The sequence below is a fragment of the Barbus barbus genome (assembly GCF_936440315.1).
Source record: "Barbus barbus genome assembly, chromosome: 40".
NCBI lineage: Eukaryota > Metazoa > Chordata > Actinopteri > Cypriniformes > Cyprinidae > Barbus > Barbus barbus.
In genome coordinates, this window is record NC_136718.1 from 2,536,044 (window position 1) to 2,562,079 (window position 26,036).

The 26,036-nt window shown below is 39.2% G+C and overlaps 1 protein-coding gene across 1 annotated transcript; it reads left to right on the plus strand.

Moving 5' to 3' along the window:
* The first annotated feature begins 644 nt into the window (after positions 1-644).
* Positions 645-24,789, plus strand: LOC306859600 (protein kinase C and casein kinase substrate in neurons protein 1-like). The gene is made up of 10 exons (XM_079400710.1): positions 645-820; positions 7,491-7,611; positions 15,694-15,850; positions 16,029-16,264; positions 17,719-17,862; positions 18,831-19,006; positions 19,282-19,402; positions 21,269-21,384; positions 22,559-22,755; positions 22,926-24,789. Exons 2-10 carry the CDS (start codon positions 7,552-7,554, stop codon positions 23,033-23,035), a joined length of 1,317 nt encoding a protein of 438 aa, XP_079256836.1. The 5' UTR covers positions 645-820; positions 7,491-7,551; the 3' UTR covers positions 23,036-24,789.
* Positions 24,790-26,036: the final 1,247 nt, after the last annotated feature.

Sequence of the window (26,036 nt, forward strand, 5' to 3'; positions counted from 1 at the left end):
TATGTTAGCCAACGCATCAAAATAAGACAAAATATTATTCAAACTTAATAAGTTAAAATGCATTTTAAAGTAAAAACTTTTGATATTTTTTACAAAGTCCACTTAAGTGTGTTAAAAAGTGTTTTAGAAAGTGTACACTCTTTAAGTTCACTTAAGTGGCCTTTATTTCATTAGCATTATATATTTTTGCAAGTACTGTTAATATATGCTTTTGAATTCTGAAGTAAACTACAAGTGCACATTCTTTTTCACAAGGTTAGATACTAATTTCCTAATGCATACATGATGAAAGCAGCGATGTTATTATTGTCTATTCATCTCTGAATACTGCTGAAGGTTGGCTGATTGAGATAAACAGTGAAAGCATCCTTTCTGTCGTTTGTCATCTTGACTGGTTTGGTGTGATTGTTGAGTTTCATTTTACAAAATGACTGGTTCCACAGCTTCATCTTAAAAACACAAAGCAAGTGCACAAATGTTTCCTCACCAGAGCAACCCACCAGCTTTCCATCACAATGTTCCCCAGTGTGTGCTGGTGTGATCACACCCTCTCTCTCTCTCTCTCTCTCTCTCACTCTCGTTCTCTCGCTCCTCCCCGTAACCCCTTGCCTCATGCCGTCTAAGCCATTCAAGTGGAACACTGCAGGATAATCTTCTACATGAGCTCCAGGCGCACTCCACAACCAAGACCGCATTACAAACAAGTACTGATCTAAAACATTAGAGGCCAATAATATCACCGGCCGGACCTGTGTAATGATATCTGGATTATTTTACTCTTAAAAGGTCCTACCATTGTTTGTGAATGGGTTCACCGGTGGTAAGTTCATAGTTTTGTTATCAAAACAAAGAGCTGGATACTTTGAGCATGGAATGGATTTTTCCCTTGTGGTTGGTTCTGTTGAGAGCTTTTGGTAACACTCCAGTATAGGGACCAATTCTCACTGTTAACTAGTTGTTTACTAGCATGCCTATTATTAACATATTGGCTGTTTATTAGTATTTATAAAGCACATATTCTGCATGACCATATTCTACATCCTGAATCCTGCCCAACTACCGCACTAACTATTAATAAGCAGCAAATTAGAAGTTTATTGAGGCAAAAGTCATAGTTAGTAGTGAGAATTTGTCCCTAAATTAAGCTTATTCTGGCGTATTGACATTTTTCTTTAGAAATTACATGAAAAGTATTTAAGTTTACCATCAGTATATTCGGCTGCACGTTAACCATAATTCAAAGACAATAGATGTAATTCTGAAATTACATATAAAGATTAAGATCTACATATATGGGCCAAAAACACTCTTAAGTTTATCTAATTGCATTTAATGTAAATTTAAATTATGATATATTTAAATTTAAATTCAAATAACATGCAATTAAGTGTCCAGAAACATTAAGTATATTCTACATAAAAAAAGTTATTAAAAAAAAAAAAAAAGTATAATAAAGGGTGTTTCTTTTTCAGGGGTTTGTTCTGGTATGAAATTATGACATTCATGTAAATAAAGAAACTGTTTATCTTTTTAGCACAAACGCCACCCTTTATCTATGTATATTTATCACTTTAGATGTTGCCTCATTCCCAAGGAACAATGCTTTATCTGCTGTAGTTAACATTGTGTTATTTAAAAGAGTAATAATAAGTATGCAGTAATAATTCATCAAATTATGAAGAAGAATTATTTACTAAGGCATATATACTGCATATGGTTTAGACTTAACACTCTCTTAACATAAGAGCAGTTTGAGGTGCCAAGATCATAGTGCTGAAGTGATTCTGTCCAATTCCTGCAAAGTACATCAGATCAGGGCAGTCTGGTGAATCCAACACAACCAAGAGCTGACCTGCAAGATGGGGAACTGTGACATGACTTCAGCATAGATTTTGCATAATTCTTTTAAGCATAAAGGTCTGCAAATATCATGGTAACTACATTCTGTTTATTTTATGCTGCAGTTTTGTCATCTGCTGCTTTAAATGCGCGAGATCACTAAATTTGGGTGGATTCCGATTAGCTGTCAAGGTTTTTTTTATAATTTTTTTATTATTCATCAGCTGAAAAGGATAATTCTGGAAGTGATTCCAACAATATTGTTCGTCTATGCTGCTGACATTGTAGCTGTATTGTCAAAGAATAAGCATGATTATTAAAAGTGTATTATAGTTATCTTTATAGTCATCGCCCTTGGTGTAAACGGGCCCTTGTTTTTATTCTTAGCAGAGACAATATCTTTTCACTTTGGTCCTCATAATCTGAATGAAGAGCTGAATATTGACCTCCTCACAGATGAAATCATGAAATATTAATATTAGTAATATTACATGTACTAAACCCAGCTGTTGTCCTGACACTGAACATCAAAGATATTGCTGATATCATTGTCTCTGTGTTTCTATGATATAATATTTATGAATAATAATATTTATGGTGACTGTTAAATGTAATGAAATGAGACATCATCGTGTCTGCTGTGTAAGATGGGGGTTCATCCAATTTTCCTTGCCAGGGGTTTTGAATATACTGAAGTACAGTTGCATATACAGTTGAAGTCAACATTTTACATACACCGTGCAGAATCTGCAAAATGTTATTTTACCAAAAATAAGAGGGATCATACAAATTGTATATCATTGTTTATTTAGTACTGACCTGAATAAGGTATTTCACATAAAAGGTGTTTACATATCGTCCACAAGAGAAAATAATAGTTGAATTTATAAAAATTACCCCGTTCAAAAGTTTACATCCCCTTGATTCTTAATACTGTGTTGTTAGCTGAATGATCCAGAGCTGTGTTTGTTTGTTTAGTGATAGTTGTTCATGAGTCCCTTGTTTGTCCTGAACAGTTAAACTGCCTGCTGTTCTTCAGAAAAATCCTTCAGGACCCACAAATTGTTGAAAACTTTTGAACAGAATGAAGATGTGTACTCTTTTCTTATTTTGCCTAAATATCATATTTTTTCCTTAGTTTCCTTCTGCCCTTCAGAAGCTACAGAAGATACTTACATGTTTTCCAGAAACAAATTTTAAATTTACCCTGATCTTCAAATTACATTTTTTTTCAAGCCCTGGCTCTTAATGCATGGTTTTTGTTTCTGGAGCATCAGTGAGCGTTTGAATCTTCTGTAATAGTTGCATATGAGTCCCTCAGTCGTCCTCAGTGTGGAAAGATGGATCTCAAAATCATACAGTCATTGTTGGAAAGGGTTCAAATACACAAAAATGCTGTAACCAAAGAATTTGTGGGACCTGAAGGGTTTTTCTGAAGAACAGCAGGCAGTTTAACTGTTCAGGACAAACAAGGGACTCAAAAAGCACAGCTGTGGATCATTCAGGTAACAACACAGTATTAAAAATCAAGTGTATGTAAACTTTTGAACGGGGTCATTTTTATAAATTTGACTATTATTTTTTTCTTGTATACATTATGCAAACATCTTTTATGTGAAATATCTTATTCAAGTCTGTACTAAATAAACAAGTCGTCGTCGTGACGTATTGTCAAGTATGGTGACCCATACTCGAAATTGGTGCTCTGCGTTTAACCCATCCAAGTGCACACACACAGCAGTGAGTAGTGAACAAATGCACACACACACACACACACACCGTGAACACACACCCGGAGCAGTGGGCAGCCATGCTGCAGCGCCCGGGGAGCAATTGGGGGTTCGGTGCCTTGCTCAAGGGCACCTCAGTCGTGGTATTGAGGGTGGAGAGAGCGCTGGACATTCACTCCCCCCCACCTACAATCCCTGCCGGCCGGGGACTCGAACCCGCAACCTTTCGATTACGAGTCCGACTCTCTAACCATTAGGCCACGACTTCCCCCGACATGACATGCATTTTGTATGATCCCTCTTATTTTTGTAAAATAATGAACATTTTGCAGATTCTGAAAGGTGTATGTAAACTTCTGATTTCAACTGTACTACACACAGAGTTGGGTATAACGCACAGTGACGCGTTACTGTATTCTTATTACTTTTCCTGGTAACACAGTAATGTAATGCGTTGCATTTTAAATTTATGTAATGTGATTACAGTTACTAATGTCAATAAAATTACGTTACTTTAGTTACAAATTCAGTGTTAAAAAATATGAAGTAAAAATTTTGCACATCAGTATGACCTTTAATAAATCACCCGAGATTGAGAGCTAAAAGATGAGTCCTACAACATTTAGATGCAAAGAAAGATTGCCTATCAAATTTCAAAATTTTACACTCGATTTCACATATTTTAGTCTAGGCACTAGGCATTATAATTTGGGAAAAGTTCAACAAGTGAATGTGTACAAGTGCACTCATGCACTCGCATTCTTCTTCTGTGGTAAATTCAAGACTTATTACTCACAGTGTGTCTTCTTCCAAAAACAAAAAGTAGCCGAGATGAAATTTATGAATCTTTCTTTGTTTACAGGTGATGTGGGTGTTTACATATTCGCACGTCTGAAGCCTGGTTTTGCATGGATGATTATTTTATATTATATAATTTATCAGAGAATATTTGTTTTCGAAATGACTTGTATTTCTCATGTCATTTTCATTCATTTCAGTGACTCGTTTCAGGAAGATATTCGCAGAGACCGAGAAAGCAGAAAGCGCACCCTATTTGTTTTCTTTACTTGACAAAACCAAAAAAATGTTGCTATTGCGAGTGTATACAAGTAATACTTATGTAATTTTCAGTCAATGTTAAATTAATGAAAGGACTAAGTTTCACTTTGTAGTGTAAGCTATTTTTTTGATAACTTGAAAAGTAAAGCAAACTTGAAAGTAACTTGAAAGTAAAGTAATTAGTAATCTGATTACTTTTTAAATGCAGTAATCAGTTATGTAATCAAATAACAGTTTTAAAGAAGTAATTAGTAATTTGTAGTGGATTGCTTTTTTTGAGTAACTTAGCCAACACTGACTACACATTAGACATCATATTTGAGAAATGGATATGGTTGCATGACATGATTCATGGGCAATACTAAATCAAATCTTTGTTTGAAGAATGACTGAATGTTGATTTTCATGCTTGACAGAAGAGCACCAACATGCATAAAAGTAAAATAAGTAGATCATTTGACTGAGTCGAGCAAAATAAAGTTTAAGACTTTATTCAGTGTAAAAAAAATTTAATACAGAAAGGTAACTTTATGATAAATTAATATAGTAAATCCCTTTAAACCATCCATATGTTCACAGATGGACACATACTATTTTTCTTAACCTTTCTGTTAATGAATCACTCTTCACTGATTTCAGCACAGTTTGTAGGGCAGTTATCATTAATTTGCAAACAACAATAATGTTTTTTATGTTAAATGGCAACATATTGGCATTATAAAGCCATGAGGAGCAAATAGCTAATAAACTAAGAATCTTTAAGACTCTTACAAGATGGCTGCCTGTGTCATTATGGGTCCTCTGTCATCAGACATTGGGATTAAGGAATCTGGGTTTTAAAAACTGGGTTAAAGACTCATTAAACCATATTCATGTCTCCATTGCTCAGGGTTCTGGGTTTACTGTGTTATGAATCTATGTATATTTGTCTCAGATATACTTCTAGGTTTGTGAAGCCCATGTTGTGGTAGAGTGGGTCACACAGGTTCTGGTTTATTTTCATTGCAATTATTTTTTGACAGCATACACAACAGTTTGTTTTCCTTTGATGAGTAGTTTGCAGTAAATGTGTTAATCAGTAAAGAGTCAGCATGCAGCATTTATAGGCTTTGTTGCATATAGTCAGCAGATTTAGTCAAATGAGTGTTCCTGCAGCTCAAACACTAGAGCAGCACACCTGGTCATGGGGTTGATTTCCAGGGAAGTCCTGGGTTTAAAATGTCATGTATTTAAATAAATATTTTTATTAAATATTTGTCACAATCTAATGCATTTAAAATATATTAATTGCTAATGTAATATCAAATAACACACTGCAGTTAAATTATAAAGAAGTACCTGTGCTTTAGTATGTTAGTCAACACATGAAATAACTCTACTTTAAAGCATGAAATAATATTATTAATGTATAATATAATTATTGAAAATGTACTTTAAAGAAAACAACATTACAAAGTGCTTTATGCAATTAAAATTAAGCAAGTTGGTTTTTCTTTTAACATTTGAAGTACAATAAAAGCGCAATACAATGAAGCACGCTTTTTTTTTAACAAGGCAATGCCAGAAGAAAAAAGGTTACACTTTATTTCGATAGCCCACTTTAGACATGCTACTAACTATAAGTAACTTTGTAAGTACATGTCAACTAATTCTCATTAATTTGCAACTATGTCTACTAACTCTCAGAGTAGACTGTTAGGTTAGGTTTAGGGTTAGTAGAATAAGTTGATATATACTTGCAAAGTTTCTCATAGTCAGTATGTTGTATGTTGTGGACCCATCAAAATAAAGTGTTAGAAGATATTAAGCAGACAGTTTACTAAGTTGACATGTTGCAAAGTTACTTACTATTAGTAGAATATCTAAAAGGGACTATCAAAATAAAGTGTTAGCAAAAAATGTAAAAGAATCATCTCTAAAATCATCTCTAAGTCTAGGTTTCTAAAAGTCTTTGTTGTCTGATGTGTCGATAAACTCAAACACTGTTGAAGCTGATGTAGTATTCTTCATGATGAACAATGACTGAGCATCATCACATGATTATATTATGATACTTTATAGTTAGCACTGCATTGTTCATTTTTGCTAACCAGAGTATTGCTGCACAGGCAAAAAAAAATATAAAACCCAGGGTGCAAAACAAAAGCGTGATTCTTTGTATAGCTCCACACCCAGTTAATGCTGTTTAATCCAGTGGAAACATCCTAACGGAGGTGGAACCTTCTAATTGGCAGATTTGCAGTGCAGCAACTCAGCAACCATGAATAGAGCTCAACACGCTAGACTTAACACACAATAGAATAACAGACAAAAATAGTTTTCTTTAATTTGATTGAACTATTATTTTATTTATTTAGTCAACACCTCTTTTTCTTTGTATACGTCTTTAAACTTGGTACAGTGCATTTTTATTTTGCTTTATGCATGCATGCGTATCATTTCCTACTGTTAAACTAATGAAGAAGCATCGAGTTGCCTAAGTAAGGACAGACTCTGAAACCAGCGTGTCTCAGTGTCGGCTGCTCTCAAATGATTCAGGAACTTTCGGAATTAACTTTTCTGAACCATTTTTGACTTTTAATCAACTGGTTTGTTGGTTAATTTACTAGATTTATGAAGTCAGTTCTCTTCAAGTTTAAACAGTGTCATAGCAGAAAATCGCATTAACTATGAACATGTTCTACTATTCTGTGATAATCACAAAGTTTCAGTGCTTCTATCTTGATTTTGGATACAATATCTAGCGTTTTATCATTTTAGCTAGATTCTTTGTGAGATATTTTGCTTGAAAATTGCTTTTCCAACTCATTTTTCCAACTCTTTTTTCATAAATTTTTAAGTTGTCTCTGTCTCTCTCCTTAGTGCTTGAGGAAGTCCGCTTTTCTGCAGACGTGTTCAGTCTTGCTTCACATCACCCAGCACTATGTCTGGCTCTTATGATGAATCCGCTGTTGCTGATGAGGCCATGGACAGCTTTTGGGAGGTACAAAGACCACTATTTCCTTCCTCTAAATGCTACACTGCTAAGTTATTCAGCCAGTCATCAATAGTTGTGCTGTGTTTTAGCCAGCTATGGTTGGAAAACAGGAGGATGCTGTGTTTGCAGTATAAGAATCTGCCAGAATGCTCACAATGAGCTCTATTTAGACGACACTGTCGGCCCCTGTGATGTTGCCAGACCCTTCACATCACCCTTTGTGAGGCTCTGGCAGCCAATACAGATTTAACATCACGTCAGTATTATGTCAAAGTAATCGCATATTCAATCAGTGCTCAGACAGCGATGTAGACCTAGTTTGTGTTTGTTTTTGAGCAGTTTTTAAGTAGATACTCCAGCACAAGGTCTATTGAGCTCCAGAGCAGCACCTGCATCCTGACTGCAGTCTGCAAGCGTTGGATGTGTCAGCTTTGTGTGTCTGACTTATTTATGGTGAATAAAGAGCCCTGTCAGCATGTGCTACTAAGGGTTTTATATTTACAGGCTGATATGACTCATCTGAGCTTGTGTGAAGGTCAGTGTAGCTGAATATGAGATAAAACGCTGTAGTAAAACCTGCCTAGAAGGAGAACGGTACTATAAAGGGGGTTCAGAATGGAATATTGCACTGTGAAATGTAACAAGTCAACTTGACTAAGAAACAACACCGAAAGAAACCGACTGCCTTAAAGGGGGGGGGGGGGGGGGGGGTATAAGAAGTCATTGTACTATAAAAACATCCTGTAAGTTTCAGAACTCTCATTAGTCTAAAAATGCACGTAGTGTAAATGACAAGGGGCAAACGCAAAACCAAATGATTAAGATGCTCCGAAGACAACAAGACGCTGTGTAGTGCCAAGCTGTGGGAAAACAGTCCTTGCATTGCCTTTTTTCTGATCTTTATTCTGAACTTTATTTTTAATGAAGATCCAGACCGTGTCAGTAAGAACTTGGTCCTTTGTTCACTTCATTTTACCATGGATTACTTTACAAACAAGGCACAATTTGACGCTGGATTTGGAAAAAGATTGAAACTAAAAGACAATGCTGTGCCGAATATATTGGATCAGACAGTAATGTAGCAACACACAAGTGTGAGTAACTGTTTTTTATTATGTGATCGCTATTGCTTTGTCTGTTTAACATGAGTATTTATATGTTTTTAACCTAAATCAGAGCAGTGTCCCATTTATGAGGAATGTACGCTGGCAAACATACACAACTATTAGCCAATCATAGCAGTGGCATTTACTTCCGAGTCTACAATCCAACCGGCATATTCAAACAGAGCTTCTGAGCGTTCCCAAATTATGATATTTTTTGATGTAAAAATCTTGATAACATTATAAGGGGACCTCAGGGAACCTTACAAAATAATAAAAAAGCCAGTTTATGAACCCTTTAAAATGTAGTTCTTTATTTTTGAGTTGATACAGCTTAATGCAATTTTACTTAAGTACAGTAGGTAACCAGAATAGAGTGTGTGTTAATTTGACAAGTTCAAATTAATGCAGCCATCTAAGAGATATATTAAATTAAATAGAAATAGCAGTTATTAAAAACTTCAGTACTTATTCAGCCACAAGTATGCTAACTCCCAGAGTGCAGCAGAAATAAATAATGCAGTTGCTTTGCTTTACTATTTTCTGACTTGGTTTGTCATTATTCTCGTCAGTAGCCAATAGCTCATCAGCGGCACTGGCAAAGCCCGCCAGAGCCCGCCAGGACGGGGCCATCTGGCTATATAAGCGGGTGCTTCGCCATAGGAAATCAGGCCAATTCGACTGAAGCGACGTCTGAGTCGTGCAGCGGAATGGCATGGCATAGTACGCAGTACTCGTTCCCGTATCTCAGGGAACCGAGGTTACGTAAGTAACCGAGTACGTTCCCTGTTGATACTTCACTCGTACTGCGTCGCTAGATGCTATGGGGAACAAATACAATCCTGCCCTGCCATGAAGAGGAACGACTGATACAACTGACCTTGAGCAATAAAGGCTCAGAGGGACCAATTATGAGCAGGACGAATCCTGCAGGAGGCATGAGAACTGAACTCGTAGAGGTCAGCCCCGGACCTGGATAATCGTTCCAACATTCATAAGTACAGCCTTAGCACTAGCAATAGGGCCAAGAACGTTCTGAGGAATCAGGCGATGACTGAGAATAGACCACTTAGATAGGCGTGTGCCACTTTAAGCAGATAAACCCGAGCCTGCAAGGCTGGAACATCCAAGTTATAGAACCTGGTAAATATGGACGACGAGGCCCAGCCGGCCACCGCACAAATGTCTGCCATGGACTAGACCATGCCCAGGAAGAGGCCACGTTTCTCGTGGAATGGGCTCTCACTCCAATGGGGCTCTGGAGGCCCAGGGAGGAGTATGCTAGTGTGATAGCGTCAACTAACCATCGAGAAATCTTCTGCTTTGTGACCGGAAACCCCTTGGTGCGAACGCCAAAGCAGACAAAGAGTTGTTACGATTGCCTAAAGGGCGCAGAACGCTCGATGTAAGTTCTCAATGCCCTGACCGGGCAGAGAAGGTTAAACTCCTGGTCCTCCTCAGAAGGAGGAAGTACAGAGAGAGTAATAACCTGGGCCCTAAACGAAGTGTAGAGCACCTTAGGGACATAACCGTGTCTTGGCTTTAGGGCGACCTTAGAGTCGTTAGGCCCAAACTCAAGACAGGCAGGGCTTATTGAGAGAGCCTGCAAGTCACCTACTCGCTTCACAGATGCTAGCGCCAGCTGCTAGCGCCAGCAGTAGAGCGGTCTTCAGCAACAGTGTTTTTAAGCTTGCAGATTGTAGTGGCTCAAAGGGGAAGCCTTTGAGGGCTCTCAGGACCATGGGCAGGTCCCATGTAGGGACTGTGAGGGGTCGGAGAGGATGGAACCTCCTAGAACCCTTCAGGAAACGGACAACCAAGTTGTTCCGGCCCACCGACTGTCCGGCTATAGGAGCGTGATAAGCTGCAATAGCTGCCACATAGACTTTGAGCGTGGAAGGGAAGCGGCCCTTATCCAGCAGCTCTTGTAAGTAGGACAATATCACTGATATGTCACATGTTGTAGTTTCCTCGCAATGGGCCTCACACCAGGCGGAGAAAACCGACTACTTAAGGGCGTAGATTCGTCTCGTAGACGGGGCTCTAGCCTGCGAAATGGTATTTAGGACATTCTCGGGGAGATCTACTGATTCCCGTCGAGAGCCCAGAGATGCAGGGCCCACAGCTCGGGCTGGGGGTGCCAGATCGTTCTGTTCACCTGAGAGAGGAGGTCCCGCCTCAGGGGAATGGGCCACGGAGCTCCTGTTAGCAGCTAAGAGAGAGCTCTGAAATCCAGTTATGGTTCTTCCAGAGCGGGGCCACCAGAAGCACTTCGTGCTTGTGTTCCCTGATTTGCCTGATTACTTGAGGAATCAGAGCAATCGGGGGAAAAGCATACAGTAGGAGGTTGGGCCATTTGTGGGCCAATGCGTACTCGCTCTTCAAAAAGTAAGTTTGGCAGTGAGAGTTGTCTTTGGAGGCGAAGAGGTCAACCTCTGCCCTCCCAAATATCTACCTGATTTTCTGAACCGTCTGTGGGTGGAGCATCCACTCCTTTGAGGGGACGTTGTTCTGAGAGAGCATATCTACTCCTTGGTTCAGGACGCCGGGCACATGAACTGCTCTCAATGAATGTAGGTTGAGATGTGCCCACTCCAAGAGGCATTCTACCATCTCGAAAAGACGTTTCGAGGTGAGCCTGCCCGGGCGATTTATTACTTCAGGACTGGCAGGAAGAACCAAATGGCTTGACATACTGCCAACATTTCTTGGCAGTTGATGTGCAGCCGGCCTTCCGCATTCGTCCAGGAGCCGAAGGTCGGTCTGCCTTCGCACAGAGCTCCCCAACCTGAGCTGGAAGTGTCTGTCGTGACAACCTTTCTTCTGTGAACAAACAGCCCATCCTCACGCCCCGCTCGAACCACCATATGTCCTTCCAGGGGGCCAGGGCTGTCACGCAGGCCTGGTCTGCCCTGATGCGGATGCGTCCATGATGCCACGCATGGGGCAGAATTAGAGGTTTCAACCAGTACTGAAGGGGTCTCATTCTGAGAAGGCCCAACCGAGCACTGGTGATGCAGAGGCCATGAGGCCCAGCATCCTTTGAAACGCTTTAAGAGGGTACGAGGCTACTATTCTGAAGGATTCTAGTCGTAAACTGTCCCCAGAAACACAATTTGTTGGCTGGGGGACAGAGAGCTCTTGGCAAAAGTGATCCTCAGTCCCAGGCACTCTAAAGTAACTGAGGAGGAGGGACCTGTGGGCTATTAGCTCGGCCTTCGACTGCGCTAGATTAAACCAATCATCAAGGTAATTCAGGACACAAGCTCTGTCTCAGAGGGGAGAGAGAGTCCATGCACTTTGTAAAAGTGCGAGGAGCCAGAGCCAGCCCAAAGGGCAGGACCGTGTATTGATAAGCCACTCCCTCGAAGGCGAATCTCCAGAATCGTCTGTGACGGGGGGCTATCTGGATGTGGAAGTAAGCATCTTCCAGATCTAGCGAAAAGAACCAGTCCCCTGAGCGAATTTGCGAGAGAATCTGCTTCAGCGTTGCTGCTTAGCACTGAGGTGGAGACCACACCGCTGAACCACGGGGGTCTTTGAGCGAATCAAAGTGAATAACCTCATTCTATAATTCCCAGAACCCAATGAGACACTCCGGGGATGGCCCGCCAGGCCTCGGCCCGTGTGGAAGGGTGTTGAATTAATTCGGGTGGCGAGTCGCCGTATGGGGACTCGACACACCTGTTAAGAGGATGACAAAATTACTCTTTTGAAAATGTTTGTGCTTTACTTTTCCTCACTATAGTAGCGATCGGCTGTGTGGGCGCTATTTGAACGGGCCCAGTTCACAACAGTATGTACACAAACACATTGCCGTCGACACCCCGAGCTAAACGGGGTGTTCGGTGGTGTGACAGAGGCCGTTTCTGGGCACTAGACTCAATGCTTATGTCAGGAGAGCAGTCAGCCCCCCGTAGGTGTGGTCTAGAGTCTGAAGCTGACAGAGATAATCATAATGACATCCTTTTCTATCGATCTGCCGAAAAAGATCAAACCGCTCATTAGAAGTGGGGTACTGATGATCTTTGTGTGTAAACACCCTGGCAGATCAAAAACTGTTGCGCGCATCCCATCAGATCCGTTCGTAGTCGACAAGGGGAGGCAGGGCAAGACACAGACTGTCACGCTGTCAGATCAAAGCTGTATGGAGAGTGAAACACAGGGGCTTGGCCAGAGTAAATTCACTCAAGCTTGAACGCTCAAACCCGCGATTTGCTATTTCTTCTCCGAGGTAACTGGGAGAGCAGAAACACGAGAGCAGGGGAGGCGGGGCCAACTTCATTACCGCGAACGCAGCAAGGACAGCTTAATAGTGAAAGTAGCGCTAGCAGATCAAAGAGCTGCGAGAGGCGTTAATCCTTAGTGTAAACACACCGGCAGATCGAAGCACTGTGTGCAGAGTGAAACACTATGCTATGCCGCCGCTCAAAAATCACTCAGCCTGACCGCTCAGCCCCGCGATCTCTCAGTCTCCAGAGAGTGAGAGCGGGGAAGGCGGGGCCAACCAGCGCAGTATTGTAAGATCTGTATAGAAGGATTGTGCCACTCAATGCGATGAGGGGCGCTGATCCTCACGTGTTAACACACTCTAGCACAGGGGTGCCCAACCCTTTTCCTGGCGATCGACTGTCCTGCAAAGTTTAGCTCCAACTGTAATCAAACACACTTGAAGCAACTAATTAAGGTCTTCAGGATCGCGTGAAAATTAAAGGCAGGTGTGTTTGATTAGAGTTGGAGCTAAACTTTGCAGGACAGTCAATCGCCAGGAACAGGGTTGGGCACCCCTGCTCTAGCAGATTAAAGTGAGCACACAAGATAAACCGGCGTGCAATCACTCAAGCCTGATCGCTCCGCCTCGCGAGTTAAGTGTTCCTTCCTCCGAGGTGCCTGGGAGAAGAGGAACATGAAAGCGGGGAAGGCGGTGGGTGCCTTATAGCGAGCGAATCAGGGACGGCTTTCAATGAAAGCAGTCTGTTTGTGAAGGAGCAGCTTCAGCGACTCACACACACACGTAAAGCTGTCAAAGATAGCTTTCTGCTCCAGTCCGCCCAAGACGATATAGTCATGTAATGAGGGGCGGTGATTCTCACGTGTAGAAGCACCGGCAGATCAGAATGCTGCGATAAGAGTGAGCACGCGGGCTCTTGAGCTGGCGTGGGATCAATCAAAACCGGTTACTTAGCCCCGTGGCTCTGTTGTTTCATTCTCTGAGCTTTGCTGAGAGAGGAGAAACGGAGGAGCGGAGCTGCCTTCATAGAAGGCCAGCGAGTGGAGAAGAGCAAGACTCATACTCGAGTGAGCATTCTGTCTCAGTAAACGCGCAGTCTGTGTGGGTGTTGCCCATACAGGCGAAGCGCTCACTGCCCTTCTGCATCGTGCAGGATTCCCTGCGCGAGCCACACTCGCAGTGCGACATTTGCAACAAAGTAGCTTGAAATTTGCTCTTTCGGCGACATTTGATTTTAGACTCACCGGATGGCCACCGGGAACGAGGCTGGCATCTGCACAGGTCGCTGGAGCAGCTCGAAGAGCAGGCAGAACAGCGTGAGGGCGCAGAGGAAAAGGCAGCTTCTATCCGCAGCGAGGCGTTTCTACGGCCAGTGTCTTAAGTCCCGAGTGTCAGCGAAGGGATGCTCGTCGTCGCTGAAGGAGAATTGAAAAAGGAGTTTTTCCCCATAGCGTCTAGCGACGCAGTACGACTGAAGTATCGAAAGGGAACAGAATTTTACAATCAAGTTCAATGAACTGATGAACATTAAATAAAAGAAAAAATTAACAGTCAGATTTTACAGTGAGCTAATGTTGAGCTAATTGTAGCTAACCCTGCACATTGAGCAATATATGTCAATATCTTTCAGCATTTTGACAATATTCAGTTAAAAGGCATTAAAATAACCAGTGTGGTTTTTAAAATCCAGCTGACATAACTGCAGTGAGACTACAATGACACATTGTGTTTTTCATCCCTTTAAACCCATCTCTTTAAAACTCAAAGCCTCACTGAGCTTTCCTGGACGTGTGTGTGTGTGGTTATGATGTCATTGTTAGTGCAGTGAAGCGCAGGATTAGAGCTCCAGGAGCACATGGACACAAAGCTGTGGCAGTCATTGCGTAACTTCACATGCACAAGAATGAGTCCCTTCCCCCTCTTATCACCCGCACTCATTCCTCTCCACTTTCTTATGCCACCTGCAGGCACCAGAGAGAAGGGAACACTATATGGTCTCCCTAAATGAATAACCAACTGGTGCTATTTTGTGGTATCAAGTATTTTGGGGAAATATTATATTATATTATATTATATTATATTATATTATATTATATTATATTATATTATATTATATTATATTATATTATATTATAGTGTATATTCAGTTATTATTTTGTCTTGTGAAATATATGTACATATACTACTGTTCAAGTTTGGGGTAAGTTTTTTTTTTTTTTTTCTTTCAGAAAGGGCACACTGATCAAAAGTCATAGTAAAAACATTTATAATGTTACAGAAGATTTATGTTTCAAATAAATGCTGTTCTTCTGAACTTTGTAAGAATACTGAAGATATCTATCACAGTTTCCACAAAAATATTTGGCAGCACAACTGTTTTGATAATAATAATACATTTTTCTTGTGTGGCAAAACAGCATATTAGAATGATTTCTGAAGGATCATGTGAGTAATGATGCTGAAAATTTCATCTTTACATTACATGAATAAATTACATTTGAAAATATAGAAAACTGTTTAATGTTAAGTTGTAATAATATTTCAGAGTATTACTGTTTACAGTAATTTTCATCAAGTGAGTGTATGCATGTATCTGTTATGTTAAATAGCTTCAACACAGGAGTACTACATGCAATTTTCATAGTATCATCTTGCAGATTCTACATGGGTTATGTAAACCTTTGAGCAGAATTTTATATCAAGTTATACGTAATACGATGTGATGTGTAATATGATGTCTTCCACTTCGCTTAGGTGGGAAATTATAAGCGTGCTGTCAAGAGAATTGACGATGGCCATCGACTCTGCAATGATCTTATGAACTGCCTTCAGGAACGTGCCAAGATTGAGAAGTCCTACAGCCAACAGCTCACTGAATGGTCTAAAAGGTGGAGGCAACTGATCGAGAAAGGTCAGTCAGAGAAGCTTCTTTTTTTTCATCCTCTCAAGATTTTTTTAAGCAGTTATTTTAAATTTTCAGTTATTTGAAAAAGCCAACTGTGACGTAAATCATGCCAATAAAGTAGTTGTCTCAATATATTCTGTGGATTTGTCTGGTTTTATTTATACGTGTGCGTTTGTGTGGCCAGGGCCTCAGTATGGGTCTGTGGAGCGGGCCTGGTTAGCTATGATGACAGAAGCCGATAAGGTGAGTGAGCTTCATCAAGAGGTGAAGAATGGCCTCATGAACGAGGACATTGAGAAGGTGAAGAACTGGCAGAAAGATTCGTACCACAGACAGATGATAGGTGGCTTCAAGGAAACCAAAGAGGCAGAAGAGGGCTTCAAGAAAGCTCAGAAACCCTGGGCGAAGAAACTCAAAGAGGTACAAATAAAAATATTTTAATTATGTAAATTCTGTGTTAACATACCTTAATGTCATTATTTCATTCATATGCATATACACTATGCATATGAATAATTTAAATGCATATTAAATATGCATGCAGTCTGAAATACAGCTGATATATTATGCTTACAAGATGTTTATAGCAATAGTACTCAAACATGATCTTTCATTATTTACTCACTTTCCAACCCCATATGACATTCTTTCTTCTGTTGAAAAAAGGAGGAATAATAAAGCTCAAAAGGAAAAACTTAAAATAAAAAGGCACAAATCAGCATGATACTATATCATATTCACTATATTCCATGTACAGTCATATGTGAGAGTTTTGTATGAGAAAGACTTAAATTTCATAATTCGCTAACCCAAATTTCAAATATCATAATTCCCTGATCATCTTCTTCCACATTGAGCTGTTAACTGCTGCAACTGGATTATTGTATCAGTTACTTAAACCAGTTATGACGCATACCCCCGGTTTCACAGACAAGGCTTAAGCCTAGTCTTAGACTAAAATATAAATCTGAGCTGTTTCAACTGAAAGAAACTTGCTCTGACTGATCTTAAAATATATCAGTGCATTTGTTTAGCCTCAAGATGCACACCAGTAATGTTTTTTTTTTCTAAGGACATTTATAAAAAATACTTAAATGTCCTAATTGAACTATGGCCTAATCCTGGTTTAGTTTAAGTCCTGTCTGTGAAACCAGGCCTTAGATTGAGAACAAATCATGCAGACCAGTTTTGTGAACTGGATCAACTGATTAATTGAAAAGATTAGACTCAAAATAACGTTTTTTCTCTCAAACATTACAACTTGAACATGAACATGTAATGGAGAGCTATAGGTTGATAGCTAGATTTTCAGTAAATTGGCCTGTTCCTCACACAAAACTATTATGTGTGTTTTTTTTTTTTTTTTTAAGAAGACTTGGTATATAGCGCATAGATTCAGACGGTCTACTTTTCATATATATTTATACATCATTTTTGCATTTAAAGCCTGGAAGAGCAGTGTAGTGACCTCAAGAGAAGAGCAGTGTAGGGGCAGTCGTGGCCTAATGGATAGAGAGTTGGGTTCGAGTCTCAGGTCGAGTCTCAGGGATTGTTGGTGGGGGGAGTGAATAACCAACACTCTCTCCACCCTCAATACCACGACTGAGGTGAGACCCTTGAGCAAGGCACCGAACCCCCAACTTCTCCCCGAGCGCCACAGCAATGGCTGCCCACTGCTCCGGGTGTATGTTCACTACTGTGTGTACACTTGGATGGGTTAAATGCAGAGAACAAATTCTGAATATGGGTCACCATACTTGGCCACACACCACTTCCCTTTCAATTGAAACAACTTGTAACACAATTTCAGTCAGTTTAACTGACCATTCAGTTGCAGTACTGCGGCTTAGTTAAAGTGAGGCATTCCATTGCAGATGGAAACGGCAAAGAAGAACTATCACATGGCATGTAAAGAAGAGAAACTGGCTGCAGCCCGTGAAGCAGATGCATCTGTCACTCCTGACCAGCAGAAGAAACTCCATGAGAAGACAGAGAAATGCAAACAGGACGTGCAGAAGGTACGAAAAATAAAGAAAAAAATATGGCAAAAATAAACAAAAGTACTATTACTACTATTTATACTATTTAAAAGTACTATTCAATCAAAATATACTTGACTTTTCCATGTTCCTCATCAGCGTTGTGTTGAATGTTGAATGTGATCCAACCCTAGGTTACAGCCGTGCAGATATTGCAATATTCCTTTTATACAACCATTCTATGAAGAAGAAATATTGAGTAAAGTTTCAGTCAGTTTTTGGCCATGTTAGGTAATATATTTTGTCTTAGCCAGAAATACAGAGCTCACGTTTTTCGAAACAAAGCAAAGCACAGACTGGATGTATTGTGAGTGGAGTGAAACAGCAGCAATTTCACCATCCGCTCCTGATCCACTCCAGGTTTTCATTTCCTACGCGATCCTGAATTTCTGACACAATCAAACACATTTGGCCTAATGCACGCCACACGAGCATGCATTTTCAAAACCTGTGCTTTCTTGTTGTAACATTGAATTAAATTTAGTAAATTATATATTTTTTTATTTTTTTTAATGATTTACTTAGATTTGTTCTGCTTGTGTACATATAACAGTTCTACCTACTACAATAAGTAGACATACTATTCATATTGGAAAAAAGTTCTGGATCTGGAGCACATCTCCACTGAGAGATATTTTCCTTCAGTATCTTATATCACTCTTACAACTATGAACCATTAAAATGAGCGAGGACTTTTATGTGAAGTCTTATTACATTTAAAGATATAACAATCACTCGCTCCCTCTATTGAATACATTACTCTATTGACTTATTACATTAGAGTCCTGAGGATGAAAGTTGGAAATATAATGGTATTGAATTATTAATGTGTGGATACATGAAGACATTTTTTTAAATAGATTTTGATGAAGCTTGTAAGCACAGAAATAGCATATTGAAAGCTACTTTGTATATATGGGTTATATATGTGTGTGTTTGTGCTGCAGGCGAAGGAGAAGTACGAGAAGTCTCTGGATGAGTTGTCGAAGTGCACACCGCAGTACATGGAGTTCATGGAGCAGGTGTTTGACCAATGCCAGCAGCACGAGGTCAAACGACTGACCTTCCTCAAAGAGGTTCTCCTGGACATCAAACGACACCTAAACCTCTCCGAGAACCAAAAGTCAGTGTAAACCCCAGAACCATTGTGTCTGTGCTGATTCAAACAGATATTAGTTTGTGCTTTTACAGAGCTATGCGTAAGACATGAACATATCATTCTTTTGAGTCTTCAGTTAATTGATTGATTTTTGAGTCGTGATCCGGTCGTAGTGCTTAACAATTCACTGGAGTGAAAGCAATACAGTTGTTTCGTTTACTTTTAGTCTAGTTCAGCTGTATTTGTCAAAGCTTAGTGCTAAATCTGTGTTTTCTGTGCTTTTGCTTTCCTCGTTCTAGCTATGCGTCAGTGTACCGTGAGTTTGAACGCACCATTCTGGCTTCCAACACACAAGAGGATCTCAAGTGGTTCAGTAATAATCACGGTCCTGGCATGCATATGAACTGGCCCCAGTTTGAGGTACACAGCTTTTAATGAACAAATAAACATTTAACAGGTTTTAACAGTCTTGTGCTCTTTTCAGGTTTCTGGGTTTATTAAAAAGATTAGGGAGTCCAGGGCTAGCTGTCACATGTCAATGTTGTCACAAGCTTTAAAATCCCAGTTACAGCCCGAATTCCGGAAATTTTGGGACATTTTTTAAATTTGAATAAAATGAAAACTAAAAGAATTTCAAATTACATGAGCCAATATTTTATTCCCAACATAACATAGATAACATAACAAATGTTTAAAATTAGAAATTTTACAATTTTATGCACAAAATGAGCTCATTTCAAAATTGATGCCTGCTACAGGTCTCAAAACAGTTGGGACGGGGGCATGTTTACTATGGTGTAGCATCTCTTCTTCTCTTCAAAACAGTTTGAAGACGTCTGAGTATCTGCAGTTTTGGTGTTGGAATTTGGTCCTATTCTTGCCAGATATAGGTTATAGCTGTTGAAGAGTTCATGGTCATCTTTGACGCAGTTTTCATTTAATGATGCGCCAAATGTTCTCTGTAGGTGAAAGATCTGGACTGAAGGCAGGCCAATTCAGCACCCGGACTCTTCTACTACGAAGTCATGCTGTTGTAATAGCTGCAGTATGTGCTTTTGCATTGTCCTGCTGAAATACACAAGGCCTTCCCCAAAATAGACATCGTCTGGGGGGGGGGTTGGCAATATGTTGCCCTGAAACCTTTATATACATTTCAGCATTCATAGTGCCTTCCAAAACATGCAAGCTGCCCATACCGTATCCACTTATGCACCCCCATACCATCAGAGATGCTGTCTTTTGAACTGAATGCTGATGACACACCCTGGAAGGTCTCCCTCCTCTTTGGCCCAGAGGTCCCAACGTCTGTGATTTCCAACAAGAATGTCAAATTTGGACTCGTCTGACTATAGAACACTTTTCCACTTTGAAACGGTCCATGTTAAATGAGCCTTGGCCCACAGGACACGACGGCGCTTCTGGACCATGTTCACATATGGCTTCCTTTTTGCATGATAGAGCTTTAGTTGGTATCTGCAGATAGCACGGCGGATTGTGTTTACCGACAGTGGTTTCTGGAAGTATTCCTGGGCTCATTTAGTAATGTCAATGACAGAATCATGCCAATAAGTGCTGCAGTCTCGTCTGAGGGCCCGAAGATAACAGGCATCCACAAAGGTCTTTGGCCTTGTCCCTTACGGACAGAGATTTCTCCAGTTTCTCTGAATCTTTTGATGATGTTATGCACTGTAGGTGATGAGATTTGCAAAGCCTTTGCAATTTGACATTGAGGAACGTTGTTTTTAAAGTATTCTACAATCGTTTTACGCACTCTTTCACAGATTGGAGAGCCTCTGCCCATCTTTACTTCTGTGAGACTCTGCCTCTCTAAGAGATCCCTTTTATAGCTAAACATGTTACAGACCTGATGTCAGTTAACTTAATTAGTTGCTAGATGGTCTCCCAGCTGAATCTTTTCAAAATTTCTTGCTTTTTCAACTCTTTGTTGCCCCAGTGGCAACTTTTTTTTAGACCTGTAGCAGGCATCAAATTTGAAATGAGCTCATTTAGTGGATAAAAGCATAGCATTTATCCGTTTAAACATTTATGTTATATAAGTTCTATTGTGAATAACATATTGCCTCATGTGATTTTAAATGTTTTTAGTTTTCAATTTAAATTTCAATTTAAAAAACGTCCCAACATTTCCGGAATTCGGGTTGTAAATCAAAGGGTTAATTGTATACATTCTACCCTCTATAAGTTGTTTTTCTTAAACCTTTTTGAAAACAGTTTTAAATTACCCCCCCACCCCAAACTATATATTTCTGAATCCTTTCGTCTCAGGAATATAATCCAGAAGCCACCAATGCTGTTGCCAAGAGAGAAAAGAAGAAGCCAGATGGAGTCGCTCCTGCTACTCCAAGCACAGAGCATGCAGGTCAACCAGGAGACCGTGGCAGGTCAGACATCATCTCTGCCTTTCCTATTCTTCTCCAGTGTCCTTTCTTTTATCTGCACTGCAATACCTTTTTCTCTTTTTAGAGGTTGATTTCTGTCTTCACTCTTTAAAAAAAATATTATTTGAAGTCCTTTGAATGTAGATGTCATTGGGGCTGAATGTTATAAAAATAAATCTCAGTCTTTTCAGTTGTTGCACAATATTCAGTCTCAGTACATTTTTTAGCCTTTATTTGAATAGGACAGTTAATTGACAGTAAGCAAAGTAGGAGAGAGAGGGGGGCGGGATTGGAAAATGTTCATGAGCCAGGACTCGAACTCAGGACGCCTGAAGCGCTGACAATCTCAGTACTTCTGTAATGGTACTGAAATGGCTTAAAAGGCTTTTCCCCCTTCAAACAGAGGAATCAAGGCTCAACTTTATATTGCGTCCCTAATACCTGTGTACTTACATAGTAACTAGTACGTAGTATGTAACCGCAGTGTAAGTACACATTGGTACATAGTATCTATAGCTGTAATGTTTCTGTAACTACACACATGTAACAACCCTCAAAATGGTATGTGTAAGTACAAATGTGTAAAAGGACATTGTAACAACACTTTTTTTCACTTCACTAAGCATTTATGTAACAGTAATTATTTAACTAAATTTTATAACAACAATATGTATAAGAGTAATTGGAACAATTTGATCCAGGGGGTGGAGATGGGTAGGTTTAGGGGTGGAGGTTTTTTATGACAGACGAAAGTTTCAGAGGCATTAAGTGTAAATGTGATTGACAGAACGTGAGGTTGTATTTATTTTCACCATGCAAATATTTCGGACTCGAAGTGCAATGACCTTTAATCTGAAAATACTTAATGGACAAACTACAAAGCACCTAAAAAAGACTAGTGTTCAAAATATTTCTTAAATTTTCAACTCTATATTGTGACTACTCAATATCATTCAGCCCCAGAGAGTGCATTATTGACTGATTGCTGATTGATTGACTGATTGATTGAAATATGATGCACATACTGCAGTTGGTTTTCTGAATAGCAAGAGTTTAAAAGGGTCTGTTGGCATCTGGCTGCAAAACTGGTTCTAATCTGAAGCTTTTCAAGCACACAAACTAAGGTGGAATCACTGTTCTTTCGTATTAACAGCATGTGTCCCCTGTCTTTGACTAGTGTAAGCAGCTATGAAAAGAATCAGGCGTACTCCACAGAATGGTCGGATGACGAGCAGCCCACCGGGAACTCGGGGAACGAAACGAATGGTGGGGCGAACTCTTTCGAGGATGACTCGAGCAGCAGAGGAGCAGTGCGAGTGCGAGCACTCTATGACTATGAAGGGCAAGAGCAGGATGAGCTAAGCTTCAAAGCAGGTAAAGTGCAAAGCAAAATAAATGATGTTGGGTCATCACAACAGATGTCATCATCAATATGAATAGTTTTTTGCTTAAGTCTTTATACTGAAAGTCCTCCATATACCACATGTTTTTTTTTCAACTATACATAATGTGGATATGCCAGTTATAATCTGCATCACTCACAGGTGATGAATTAACAAAGATCGAAGAGGAAGATGACCAGGGCTGGTGCAGAGGCCGTCTCGACAGCGGCCGGACAGGCTTATACCCAGCCAATTACGTTGAGGAAATCTGATCACCTGACTGGAGGACAACACACCTTTGGAGGCAGCTCTGATTGTCCGATGTAACGACATGGCAAAAACGCCAGAGACTTGATATGAACGACTTTCCCTGAAGATGTGCAATGCAGTCTTCTTTTAAAAAAAAAATCTTAGTAAAGATAGCCACACTGTATATACTGATCTTATCTGGGAGGCGGGGAAGAGCTTGCTCACTACTAATATCTATAAGCAAATATTTAAAAAGCATATACATACGTACAAACAACCAGATATGAATAAATAAGTGACCCATCAGTTATGCAAGTGCACATTATTGGTGCAGATTACATGTTATTTGAAATTATATTACATACATTAGCATAATATCCAACTGAACAGATATTTACGTGGCCACTCTTCTGTATTTTAGTACAAAGTTCATCTAATGGAGTCAGTGTGCAAGGTACTCGTCCAGTGTCACGTGTTAAACAGAATATGACTCACAACGGCTATTGGGTTTTCCTCTTACTCTCACCATCAGTCCATGCCTCGTTGCGGTGATTATTATATTAGGTATCGTTCTCTTGATGTCTGTGTCTGTATGCATAGCAGCATGTGCTATGGAGCATGTAGCCCTTGATTCCTCAGGCCATCTGTAAAGTATGCAATTGCCACAGTGACCACAGAGGGCAGCAGACTCACGTCAACCTCACACCAGGACGTGGTGGAAAATCTCAGGCTATGTTCAGAACAGAATACTACCCTAACAGTAGTATGGATACTGCTACCTATTTTTAAAGATGGTATGTGAAACAGTATGCATTATGTATGTATGCAGTAGACCTTAGTCAGGGTGGTGCCATATTTAATTTTTGACAAGAATTAAATCGAAGCTGCGAGGGACTGAAGTGCACTGTGTTCAGTGAATTATAATGTTGTTTAACAACATATGGATTCTTCAGCTGAGGAAACATCTTTACGAAAAACATTTTTGTTTTGAAAGTTGCGATTTGTCGTAAAAACACATGATTTAGGACCCTTATAAAGTCTGTGCCATTGTAAAGACTGTAAATGTCTCCCTCATAGCCTCGTTTTCATCCATGTTAAATTAAACATGGCTTCTAACTTGACTAAGATCTATTATTGTCTGCATGTGGAATCCAGGTATGATCACACAATACAATTATCTTGAAATTTAATTGAATATTGTGTAAAAATCTCTCACTGACAAAATTGATTTTTTTAAACAAGAATTATTTTTATTCATCACACACCGCATAATGGGATTTATACTATGTTATAAATAAACAAAATCATCTGGGTATTCCATGCACTCTACACAGTATGCATACTAACTACTGCATAGTATGTAAGCATGATGTTCTGAACAAAGCCACAGTTGTCCAACTGGTTGATCTCATGTTTGTAAAATTCATGTGTTGTTTTTAGTTACTCCAAGAAGGTCTTGTATAAGCATTTGGCATCCATTCATGGTCACCTCTTGATACCAAATCAAGGTTCTTCAGATGGACATGAATGTTTCCTGTGCATGATTTGGGCTACTTATGCACAGCACATTGAACAGACATAAGTGAATTTCACACCTGGAACACCACATGCTTCACAAGTTCAGAAGTTACTGATATCAATATTCACAACTGATAAAAGGAATCCCTGTAGTTTCATGGCCTGTTAACTAACACGCTTTGGTTTCGCATCAAGACTATTGTTTAAAACACATAAACAAATATTTTCAATTCTGAAATACTAACTAAAATAAAAGTTGAAACATGGTTCCAAACTATAACTTGCAGGCAATATACTGTACAGTGGGGAAAAAAGTATTTGGACACCCAAAGGGACAGTTCACCCAAAAATGAAAAATGTCATCATTTTCTCTCCCTAAAGTTGTTCCTAACCTATAGGAGTTTCTTTCTTCTGTTGAATGCAAAAGAATATAATGAATGTTGGTAACCAAACAGTCGCAAGTAGTTACGTCCTTGAAATGCAATAGTTACTGTCAGTCTTATATATATATATATATATATATATATATATATATATATATATATATATATATATATATATATATATATATATACATATTCTTTAGTACTGAAAAGAGAAACTTTGATTTGGAATAACTTGAGGGTGAGTAGTTTTTTATTTTTTATTATCCTATCCCTCTAAACCACTCATTGGATTGCATTGGATTGCAACATATCACACCACTTAATGTATTTTACAGAAAGATAGCACAAGCACACTTTTCAAGAAAAAGAAAGAAAAATAAAATCACATAAATCAATTTTAGGTTTGAAATGGCTGAAATCGTATGCAGGATTTTCACATTTTTATTCACTGCAAAAAATGGCTTATCTTAGTATTTTTGTCTTGTTTCTTGTCAAAATATATCTTAAATTATTATACTTAAATCTTAAATCAAGATACTTTTACTAGATAAGCCAAATGACTTAAGATATTTAGTCTTGTTTCCAGGAAAAATAAATAAATAAATAAATAAATAAATAAGTGCATTTTGCTCAAAACAAGTAAAATTATCTGCCAGATAATTTTGCTTGTTTTAAGCAAAATGCACTTAATTTAGTTCTTTTCCCATGGAAACAAGACTAAATATGTTAAGTAATTTGGCTTATCTAGAAAAATATCTTAAATTAAGATATTAAATTAAGGTATTTAAGATTTTTAAGATATTTTGAGTTGAAACAAGACAAAAATACTAAGTAAGATAAGCCATTTTTTTGCAGTGTTGTCTAAGCCATTCATACGGCTTTAAGTGTACATCAAGTGTCCAAATACTTTTTGGGACCTTTATATTCTTATTCCTCTCACAGCTGAACTCTGTATGATGGTAGGAGTTGAGCATCGTTCATGGCGTTTCGGTGTGGGACCAAAAAAGAAAAATTAAACAAGATGTGACATAAATAATACATTAAGAGGAAAGACCCCCAGCAGCTTTTTGATTTGTCTAAAACTGTTCAGTCTAGAAAAAAAATTACTTGCAATGTTCAA